This window comes from Primulina huaijiensis, chromosome 11 (genome assembly GCF_012295235.1).
Source record: "Primulina huaijiensis isolate GDHJ02 chromosome 11, ASM1229523v2, whole genome shotgun sequence".
NCBI classification, from domain to species: domain Eukaryota; kingdom Viridiplantae; phylum Streptophyta; class Magnoliopsida; order Lamiales; family Gesneriaceae; genus Primulina; species Primulina huaijiensis.
In genome coordinates this window covers 163,261-174,901 of record NC_133316.1, presented here as the reverse complement: position 1 = coordinate 174,901, position 11,641 = coordinate 163,261, and the positions used below count along the sequence as shown (strand labels likewise).

At 42.6% G+C, this 11,641-nt stretch overlaps 2 protein-coding genes across 2 annotated transcripts; one reads left to right on the top strand and one right to left on the bottom strand.

Annotated features, from left to right (window-relative positions):
* Positions 1-1,762: 1,762 nt before the first annotated feature.
* On the top strand, positions 1,763-2,335 carry LOC140987670 (secreted RxLR effector protein 161-like). Its single transcript, XM_073456281.1, has one exon. The coding sequence runs from the start codon at positions 1,763-1,765 to the stop codon at positions 2,333-2,335; it is 573 nt and encodes a 190-aa protein (XP_073312382.1).
* Positions 2,336-6,136: 3,801 nt separating this feature from the next.
* Positions 6,137-6,532, bottom strand: LOC140987669 (uncharacterized). The gene has a single exon (XM_073456280.1). It carries the CDS (start codon positions 6,530-6,532, stop codon positions 6,137-6,139), a length of 396 nt encoding a protein of 131 aa, XP_073312381.1.
* Positions 6,533-11,641: the final 5,109 nt, after the last annotated feature.

The window sequence follows — 11,641 nt, the reverse complement described above, 5'->3', positions numbered from 1 at the left end:
TGATGTGGATATATTTCTCGAGTGAAAAATCAGAGGCTTTCTTGATTTTCATTCAATTTAAGGCTCTTGTTGAACATCAGAGTGGTTATTTGATAAAGACTCTAAGGACATATCGTTGTGGAGATTTATATACAATGCATTCATGAATCACTGTAAGGAGAATATAATTCAAAGGAAGCTCACAGTGAAATACACTCCACAGTAGAACAGTGTCGCAGAGAGGAAAAATCGAACAATTTCTAAAATGGCTCGAAGCATGCTTGAACAAAAAGGTTTGACAAAGAAATTCTGGGTAGAGGATGTTAATACAAAGATGTATATTCTTAATCATTCACCCACGAAGGCGGTTTTGAATAAAACATCAATTGAGGCATGGAGTAAGAGAATACGACAAGTCGATCACTTGAAAATTTTGGGTGCATTTTTTATGCATTAAATCATTTCTCTAGCAGAGATAAGTTTGATAAGAAAGGTGAAAAATGATTTTCATTGGTTAGAGTGATGAATCAAAAGGTTATCGATTGTGGAATCCAATAAAGGATCAACTTGTTCTGTCAAGAGATGTTGTGTTTGATGAAATGTCTGCTTGGCAATGGAATGAAGATGTTTCTCAAAGTCTACCAATTCACGACTTCGTAGAACCACCATTTTTTCACAATCATGAGTCACATCGAAGAACTTCTCAGCAAAGTTCACAAACTACTTCAGTGGAATCAGATTCATAAATCTCGGATCCAGATTCTCCAGTAAGGAAGTTACGATCCTTGCAGGAAATTTATGATTCTTGCAATATTGTGTTATTCTCTAGTGATCTGCAGCTCTATTATGAAGCAAAAAATAATGATGTTTTGATTCAAGCAATGAAAGAAGATATTGCAATTATTGAGAAAAATAGAACGTGGGATTTAGTGGATTTGCTGGAAGAAAAAGATGTGATTCTTCTAAAGTGGATTTACAAGACCAAATATGGTAAAGATGGGTCAATAAGAAAGCACAAGGATTGTCTCGTAACCAAGGGTTATGCTCAACAGCCTGGAGTGGATTTCAATAAAACTTTTGCTCCTGTTGTTCGAATGGATACAATAAGACCTGCTCTTGCAATTGCAGCTCAATTAGAGCTCAATGTGTTTTAGTTAGATGTTAAATCAGCTTTCTTGAATGGGGAACTTGAAGAGGAAGTTTATGTTATCCAGCCACAGGGTTTCTTGATTGAAGGAAAATAAGATAAGGTTTACAAACTACGAAAGACCTTGTATGGTTTGAAGCAAGCCCCTAGAGCTTGGAATTGCAAAATTGATGGGTATTTTCTCAAGAATGGTTTTGAAAGAAGAAAGAATGAACCAGCTCTATATGTGAAAAAGGATGGCAATGATTTCATAGTGGTATATTTATATGTCGATGATTTGATTTACTTTGGAAATAATATGATTTTTTTTTGAAGGAGTTCATGGAGAAAATGATGGCATATTTCGAAATGACTGATCATGGAATGATGAAGTATTTTCTTGGTATTCGAATAAGACAAGCTAATGGAGAAATTTTTCTCTCACAAGAAAAGTACGTAGAGGATTTGCTCAAAAAATTCCGCATGGAAAATTGCAAGCATGTTAGCACTCCAATGATGCCGAGTGAGAAGTTGCAGCTAAATGATGGGTCTGAAAAAGTGGATCCAAAAATCTATCGAAGTTTTGTTGGATCACTTATTTATGTTACTCATACGAGGCCTGATATTTCATTTGCAGTTGGTATTGTTTAAATATTTATGCATGATCCTTCCAAAGTTCATTTTACTGCTGCTAAAAGAATCCTGAGGCATTTGCAAGGAACAAAAAAGCTTGAACTGCATTATGTCAAAGATCAAGACAACAAATTGGTTGGGTTTACTAATAGAGATTGGGCAGGATCTCAAGATGACTGGAAGAGCACTTCTGGATACATATTCTGTCTTGGGCCAAAAGTCATTGCTTGGAGCTCAAAAAAGCAAAAGACAGTTGCTCTATCATCAGCTAAAGCTGAGTATATTGCAACAACAGAAGCAGCATGTGAAGCAACTTGGTTAAGGAGAATTCTTGGTGACTTGGAGCAAGTTCAAAGTCAGCCAACAAAAATTTATTGTGATAACATGTCAGTTGTGGCAATGACAAAGAACACAGTGTTTCATGCTCGTTCAAAGCATGTTGAACTTCGACATCACTTTATTCGAGAATTAGTAAACATAGAGCATATTCAAATGGAGTTCATTAACACATATGATCAAGTTGCAGATTTTCTAACCAAAGCATTTACCATGGAGAAATTCGAGAAGTTCAAGCAGCAATTGAAAATTAAAAATTAAGGAGATTGTTAAGATAATTTGTAAATTCTAGAGTCATTTTCTAGAATATTTACTAGTACTTTGAAAGTCATCTAGGAAGGTTGAATAGCTAGTCAAAGAGTGGAGTTAATAAGCCTTGAAAATGTGAGACTTGGTTTATAAATATGCTTTTGTAATCTGCAGATTATCTATCCAAAAACAATTAAGTTAAATAAAATAATCAAGTGTATTGCATCATTTGAATTCCTATCTGTCCTATTTCAAAAATTATTCTGCTGTGCCATTCAGGATTCTCCTTGCCTTAGCTGTTGTACGTGGGTGGTTTTTAATATAGTTAGATGTCAATAATTCCTTTCTCCACGGTGACTTAAATGAAAAAGTATACGTGGCTTTGCCCCCTGGTTTTCAACAGCGCAAAGGGAAGTTGCTGCCTCCTAATGCACTACATGAACTGCATAAATCACTTTATGGGCTCAAGCAAGCTGCATAAAGTTCAGGTTCCTGATGTCAATCATTATTCACTGATTTAAATTTTCAGGTTCCCCTTCCAGTAGTCTTGTTCTCTGACGACCGAGCGGTATTTCACATATCTTTTAATTTGATTGATGATCTCTGGGTGAATCGAGTATGAGATATGTGGGCATTCCACCGGATGATAAGGATAATTTTGTGTTTAGGAATTTTGAGTCAGGATAATGGCTTCCACTGTAACCTGCAAACAAGTAGAGGAACTCGTGAATGGGCGTCGGAGGAGTGTCCGGCGTAACCACTCCGATGCTTAAGTCAGCAAGTGAAGAAGAAAAGTAAAATGGCTTATATATCTGGTGATATACGTGATTGTTTGAGAATGAAAAATTCCAGAATCCGTAAATGAGAAATATACATGTTATTTATAGGAGGAGATCTCATCATTACCTTGTTTTAAGTGTCCACCTGCTAAGTATGGTAAGGCAGCTGCCCATACCCTACTTCTGATGACTTCTCTGAAACGCCAAACTCATGTCGCTCTGATAGATAGGATTGCCCATACTGATACACTCGAGTGTAATGCGCTTCTCGAGGTAGCCCGGGTAAGAGTTCTCGGGAGCTTGCATGAGAACCCTGGATCTTGATTGCCTGGGGCGATAATATACCGGGCACTCCATGCCCGAGTACTGAGGAAGATTCTTTGCATATTGACTCTGATTTGGGCTATCCATTTAGGTTCTCGGGTCATCCATGACCCGAGCTCTTATGGGGTATCACTACTTATCTCTTAAATAGTCGAGCTAGAGTTTTACTCACTTTCCCGATGAGTCATGCTTGGGCTTCCATAGAAAGATTACCATTTCCAGATTATAAAAGCATCGGGGCTTCAAATATCCCAGAAATGGGATGAGACGCCTAGGGCTTCAATTTTCCAGGTTCTAAATAAGATGTCGGGGCCTCACGTCTCCCGGACTTTGAATATTCTTGTCGTTTAGTATTCTTCGGGGCCCCACGTCTCCCTATCTGCCCGACTAAACTCTCGGTTCATTGATGGTATCCCTTCTTCCTAGAAGGGATGGAAAGGACGATTCTTTTTTATTCTACTCTCGGGTCCCTTTCCTTGTCTAACCGGGTTTCTCCCTTCTCTTCCTACACAACCTTCTCTTCCCAAATCCTACAAATTTGAGGAGCCTTATACCCAAAGCCAAGACTTGGTAGAGGGTCAGAAATTTTCCTCCTCCCACCTCATATCGGAGGAAAATTTGATAGCTTACGGTTTGAGTGCTCGGGTAGAGGACCCGATTGACCGGGTAATTGACGAAGTTGCTGGCTCGGGCTCTCAACCCGGTAACTCTCTCTTCCTTTAATTCCTCTCTTATTTTCAATTTGCATATTAACTTTTAATAACTTTAATTTTCCTTATGCAGATAAGATGCAGGAGGCATTCCTCCAAAAGTTGGAGGCTAAGAGGGTAGCCAAAGAAAAGAAAATGGCAGCCTGAAAGGCGGCTGCCGAGAAGAAAAGACTGGCTAAAGAGGAAACGGCCCGGTTGAAGGAGTCATCCCAGGCAAACACTGAACAAGAATGGGAGGCGCCCCGGGAGAATTCCTCAGAGTCCGAAGACCACGTTCCTCTCTTCCAAAGAAAGCGAAAGGCTATTACAAGCCCTGAGCTGATCCTGGTTGAGAGTAACCGGGAGACAAATCAAGGCTCCTCCCAGGAAAATCAATCGACCTCTCCTCCTCGCCAGGAGCCCACCCAAGAGCCCTCCCAAGGGCCCCTCATTTTTGCACAACCCCCTCCGGGCCAACATCTTCTTGGAGGGAGACACTCCAACTGGGCTCATAATTTTCAAGCAACTCCTTATCCCTTATGAGGAGGCGCACCTGAGGAGTTCTCGGGCCACACCCAAACTCTTCGAAGGCTCCAACAAGATCAATGCAGTAAGTTCCTCTGACTTTTTTTTTTTTTTACTAATTCCTTTTGCACAAGGTGTCCAACTGATGATCTCGGCCTTTGAAGAGATAGCCACCACAGCCACCTTTTCCAATAACTGAGCCCGGCAATTCCAGGATGTTCAGGAGTGACTACATGAGGAATTGTCCCGGGTTCAAGCCTTTCATGTAGACGAAGCGGCTGTCTTGCGTGCTGACTTGGACAAGGCCAACCAACAGCTGGAGAAGGCCCGGGACGACATCAATGAAGTCATCATTCGAGAAGAGACTCTACAAAGACATTACGTTGTCCTTGAAACCAAGAGTAAATCTCTGTCTGAGGGCATGGAAAGACAAATGTTCCGGGCGAAAACCGCTGAGAGGGCCCTGGCTGAAGCTGAAAAGAACAATGAGCAATTGCAAACTTCCTTCCTCTTCTCTCCAGATTTCAAAGCGGCCGTAGAAGATCGGTCTTATCCCCTTTTCAAGACTTGTTTTGACAAATGCCGGGAACAATTTGAAGAGGCCGGGCTCTTGCCTAAGGATAAGGAGAACTTTCCTGACTTCAGAAGGGCCATTGCATCGCTCCCAAAGGATGGAGAAGGAAGACTCCGAAGAAGAACAGCCAGGGTCCGGGCAAACTTAGAGTAGGATTGTACTTTTTTTTTCCCTTTTCTTTCCTTTGTAATTCCTGCCTCTGGGCTTTTTAATGAAATTTCATTTCATTTTCTGTTCTTTTAATAATGCCTTGATAACTCCTTAATACCCGGTCTTAAAATAATAGAACTGCTCGTGACTAACAAATCACAAAAAATTTCTAAGTGTTGTAACTTATCCAGGAATTTTAACAAGCATCCGGGATGTTGAACATTGAACTTGAAGAAACACCCTTGCACTTTCATAAACGTTCAAGGTGTAGACCTAATAAGTCAAGGTACAGAGCTCGGATCGTTTAAATACCAGAGTGTGGAACCCTGGGTCGGGGATCATGTCCCGGGACTTGGGCATGGTCGAGGTGTGTTGCCCCGAGCCAGGGTGTAGTGCCCTGGGCTTACTAATAACTAAAGTACGGAACATTGGGTCGGGGAACATATCCCGAGACTTGAGAATGGTCGAGGTGTGGTGTCCCGAGCCAGGGTGTAGTGCCCTGGGCTTATTAATAACAAAGGTACAGAGCCTTGGGCCGGGGAACATGTCTCGAGACTTGGGAATGGTCGAGGTGTGGTGCCCTAAGCCAAGGTGTAGTTGCCTGGACTTATTAATAACCAAGGTACAGAGCCTTGGGCCGGGGAATATGTCCCGAGACTTGTAGATTAACCGGGGCTTTGTACCTCCTGGATTTAGATATAACAATCATATTCACACACTTTATGAGAAGAATAGAACTTTCATTATATATTCAAACAAATCATTACATCAGTCAAGCATAATACTTTTTTAGATGAAATACATTCCAGGGTCTCTTGAGAGAACGTCCTTGAGCATCTTCCAGATAAAAAGCTCTCGAGCTAACTTTTCGGGTTATTTTAAAAGGGCCTTCCCACCGAGCTTCCAATTTTCCAACATCTCCGGCTGGATTAACTTTCTTCATGATCAGATCTCCTATTTGGAAGTCTCGGATCCAGACTCGTTTGTTGTATGATTTCATAACCTGGCCCCGGTAAGCTTCCATTCTAATCAGAGCTCGCTCTCTCTTTTCTTCCACCAAATCCAATTCCATTGCCCAGCTTTGATCATTATCATCCGGGAAAGATTCTACCCTGCCAGAAGATTGTCCGATTTCAACTAGAAGAACTGCTTCAGAACCATACACCATATTTAAAAAGTCTCTTGAGTATGTTACCGGGGAGTAGTTCTGCATGCCCAGAGAACACTAGGCAATTCCTCTACCCAGTCTCTTCCTTTACTCTGTAGCCTTGTTTTTAATGCTTGTACAATAATCATGTTCACAACCTCTGTTTGACCATTGGCTTGAGGATAAGTAACAGAAGTGAAAGACTGGGTAATTTTCATCTCCTGGCACCAAGCTGTGATTTTCTTTCCCTGAAACTGCCTCCCATCATATGAGATTAGCCTCATGGGGACTCCAAATCGGCATACAATATTTTTCCACAGAAACTTCAAAACTTCCTGCTTAGTAATATTTGCCAAGGGCTCGGCTTCTACCCACCTAGAAAAATAATCAACTGCTACTAGCAGAAATTTCTTTTGAGCTTGAGCAATTGGAAAGAGACCCATAATATCCATGTCCCACTGATCAAAGGGACAAGAGGCCCAGATAGGCTTCATGAGAGTGGTCGGGCTGTGATTAAAATTTGAATGATGTTGACATCTTTCACAAGCTCGGACCACTCTAGCAGAGTCTTGACTCATAGTAGGCCACCAGAATCCGGCAAGCATTGCTTTCCGGGCCAATGGTTTTCCTCCAAGATGCTCTCCGCAACACCCCTCATGGATCTCCCAGAGGACATAATTCACCTCTCCCACCAGTAAGCATTTCAATAGAGGTCCCTGAAATGATCTCCTGTACAAGATATTATTTAAGAGAACAAACCTAAGAGCTTGCCTCTTGATTTTCTGAGCTTGACCTTTATCCTCAGGTAATTCATTGCTCAGAATGAGTTTTATTAGGGGTGTCATTCATGAATCCTCTAGTGCTGGCAATGTTTCTTCTTCAGTGGAGAGGATTAGCGAGGAAACATGCAGTATTCCTTGGGTACTGATTTCTGACAAAGAGACAGCCATTTTCGCCAAAGCATCTGCTTCCTCGTTCTCTTCTCGGGGTACTTGTTCAATACTCCAATCCACAAAAATTTCTGCCTGGGTTTTTATGAGTTTGAGATATTTAAGCATCCTGTCATCCTTAGCCTCATAAACACCGTTTATCTGTTGAGTGATCAGCTTTGAATCAGAGTACAAAATGATCCGAGAAGCTCCAACTTCCCGGGCAGCTCAGATATCGGCAAGAACAGCCTCGTACTCTGCCTCATTATTAGTCACCCGAGAATCAATTTTTAATGCCAGTTTAATCTTCTCTCCCGGGGGAGCTATGATTACTACTCCCACCCCACACCCCGAAAAGCTAGATGCCCCATCAACAAATACCCTCCACACTTCTTCTACATCAGGCTGCACCATTTCTGACAAGAAATCTGATAAAGCTTGTGTTTTGATGGCCACCTGGGGCCTATATTCCATATCGTATTCGCACAACTCCACTGTCCACTTGATCATCCGCCCGGATACTTCCGAATGAGTCGTAATCCTCCCAAGAGGACTATTAGTAAGCACAATGATTTGATGCGACATAAAATAAGGTCACAGTTTCCGGGCAGTTATGACCAAAGCCAAGGATATTTTTTCCACCTCACTGTAACGTAGCTCGGGGTCTCTCAGAGCATGGCTGACATAATAGACAAACTTTTGATCAGAGCCTTCTTTTTTTATCAGTACCGAGCTGACAGCATACTCTGTAGTGGAAAGATAGGTAATCAATTTCTCCCCAGGTTCTGGCTTTACGAGGATAGGAAGCTCTGCCAGATGAATCTTAAGATCCCGAAAGGTTTGTTCACACTTCTCATCCCATCCAAACAACTGGGACTTCTGTAGGACCTGGAATAAAAGGATAACTCATGTGTGCTGACTGGGATATAAACCGAGAAAGAGAAGCAATTCTCCAGGTCAGCTTCTGCACTTCTTTGACGGATCGATGAGGTGGCATGTACAATACAGACTTGACCTTCTCCTGATTCACCTCGATCCCCCGATCTGTCACTACAAAACCCAAAAATTTACCACTCTTTACGCCAAAAATACATTTGGCCGAGTTGAGCTTTATCCCATATTGCATGAGAGTGGCAAAAGTCTCTTCCAAATCAGAGATGAACCCAGCAACCTCCTTGGACTTACCCAAGATATCATCCACATACACTTCCATATTTCCGTCCAACTGCTTTTCAAACAGTCTGTTCATGAGACGCTGGTAAGTGGCCCCAGAATTTTTCAACCCGAAAGGCGTGACAATATAACAGAATGTGCATCCCGAGGTGATGAAACTGGCCTTCTCTTGATCTCCTTTGGCCAGGGGAATTTGATGATACCTCTGATAAGCATCCATGAAGCTCAGCAGTTCATATCCGGAAGTAGAATCCACCAAATGATCAATCCTTGGTAGGGGATAATGGTCCTTGGGACAAGCTTTGTTGAGGTCCCTGAAATCCACGCACATTCTCCACTTTTCGGTGGACTTTGGCACTAGTACCACATTCGATAGCCAGGTAGGAAATTGTATTTCTCGAATGTGGTCGGCTTGCAGCAGATCTTTCAACTGTACATCAATCACTTTGTCCTTCTCAGGACCAAAGTGTCTCTTCTTTTACTTCACAGGATGAGATCTTGGGAGTATGTTCAAGTGATGCTCTACTATTAGGAGTGAGATTCCTGTCAACTCCTGTTGGGACCAGGCAAAAACATTAAAATTAGTTTTTAAACAAATTTATCAAACTAACTTGGGTGGATGAGTCAAGGTCTCGGGCCACCCGGATTTCTTTGTCTGGCTCAATCTCCACCACCTCATGTTCTTCCTCTGCCTCAAACTGTGCTTCTCCCTTCTCCAATTCCCTCTCCATCTTTCCACAACTCTGGACTCTCTTCCCTTCCCTCCTCGCCCTCTTTTGGTCCCCCCGGACCTCCTCTACATAACACTTCCGGGAAGAAAGTTGATATCCCCGGACTTCCCCTATTCGGCTTCCCACAGGGAACTTAATCTTTTGGTGGTAAGTGGAGGCCACAGCCCTTAACTCATTCATGGCTAGCCGTCCCAAAATGATATTATATGATGACGGGACATCCACCACAGTGAAAGTAGTCATCACCGTCTTTTTGAGTTCTCGAGTGCCTAGAGTCAGAGGCAGGACAATCTCCCCTTCTGGATAAACAGTATGTCCAGCAAAGCCGAAGAGCGCGGTCTCCACAGTCTCCAACTGATATCCCTGCAAATCCATTTGTATCAGGGCGTCCTTGAAAATGACATTAACAGAACTACCTGAATCCACAAAAACTCTCAAAATATCATAGTTGGCTATTCGGGCTTGGATCACCAGGACGTCATTATGAGGAAGGTTCACACCCTTGAGATCCTAGGGACCAAAACTAATGCAGTTGTCTCGGTGGCACAATTGGGGACATCCAAAACAACTCTGTTAAACCTTCTAATATTAGCCCTGAGGCTCTCTTCTTGACTCTGTTTAACTTCAAAAAGACTAAATGCAGTCTTTTTGTACTTTTTGTTGCTACTAAAATGGTGTAAAAACACATTCTGGAAGTCCTTGAAAGAATGAATACTTTGAGGGGTCAATCCCTCAAACCACCTCCGAGTAGAATCTACCAGATTTGTCAAGAATACCTTGCACTTAATTCGATCGGTATAACAATGCAACATGGCCATATTCTCAAATCTGACCAGATGTTCATCAGGGTCTGCATTGCCATCATAATCCTTGACTTTGGCAGATTTAAAATTCTCAGGAAGAGGTTCCCGGACAATAATTTCAGCAAACGGGCATCCTTTGACAACTACCCGAGATGACCCCGGCCTTCCAACTGTCCCTCCAAGATCTTCATCTTCTGCCTCAACTCCTACAACTCTTCCGCCACAGTCGCGGATTTGGACCCGCCACTGGACTCCCCCTCTTCTTCTCTCACCTCATCCTCTCCTATTTCTTGCTCTTGCTCCTGCTCCTCTCCCGGCGAGGTAACGTGATGAGAAGATTCTCTCATGGCTACCACTTTCTCCACTGCCTCCGATACAATCCGAGCCAATTCCTCCGGGGACATAGTAATAAGATTCGGAGGTCCTGTGGGAGGCACACCACCTTGTCCCGAAGTAAGTGCACCATCTCCAGGAGCCCGAGAAGTGTCCTGATTAGTTTTTCTTGTATGAGTCATATCAACGCCTCAAACTCAATTTCTCACAGACGGCGCCAATGATGATCTCCGGGTGAATCGAGTATGAGATATGTGGGCAATCCACCGGATGATAGGGATAATTTTGTGTTTAAGAAGTTTGAGTCAGGATAATGGCTTCCACTGTAACCTGCAAACAAGTAGAGGAACTCGTGAATGGGCGTCGGAGGAGTGTCCGACGTAACCACTCCGATGCTTAAATCAGCAGGTGAAGAAGAAAGGTAAAATGGCTTGTATATGTGGTGATATACGTGATTGTTTGAGAATGGAAAATTCCAGAATCCGTAAATGAGAAATATACCTGCTATGTATAGTAAGAGATCTCATCATTACCTTGTTTTCAGTGCCCACATGCTAAGTATGGTAAGGCGGCTGCCCGTACCCTACTTCTGATGACTTCTCTGACATACCAAACTCATGTCGCTCTGACAGATAGGATTGCCCATATTGATACACTCGAGTGTAATGCGCTTCTCGAGGTAGCCCGGGTAAGAGTTCTCGGGAGCTTGCATGAGAGCCCGGGGTCTTGATTGCCCGGGGAGATAATATACCGGGCACCTCCATGCCTGACTGCTGAGGAAGATTTTTTGTATATTGACTCTGATTTGGGCTATCCATTTAGGTTCTCGGGTCATCCATGACCCGGGCTCTTATGGGAGTATCAATGATCTTTCATGAAAGAACTAAACACATCAAGATCGATTGTCATATTGTTCAGGAAAAGATTCAAGCTGGGTCTCCTTGAAATGATGCATGTTTCTTCTCAATTACTGCTGCCAACTTACTTACAAAGCCACTTTTTCCAGCAAGATTACAAGTCAAGATGGGCATTCAAAATATTCATTCTCGATGAGGGGAGTAATAGAATATAAGTCGCATTTGTTAAGTCGTGTTCAATTCTACTTTACTTCTCTGATTTTCCACACATGTATTTAAGCGTAGCTCGAGTTCAATTTGTATC

Bases quoted from the DNA above. Each gene is read 5' to 3' on its own strand.
- LOC140987670 (XM_073456281.1), top strand. From the start codon at position 1,763: ATGCATGATCCTTCCAAAGTTCATTTTACTGCTGCTAAAAGAATCCTG.
- LOC140987669 (XM_073456280.1), bottom strand. From the start codon at position 6,532: ATGGTGTATGGTTCTGAAGCAGTTCTTCTAGTTGAAATCGGACAATCT.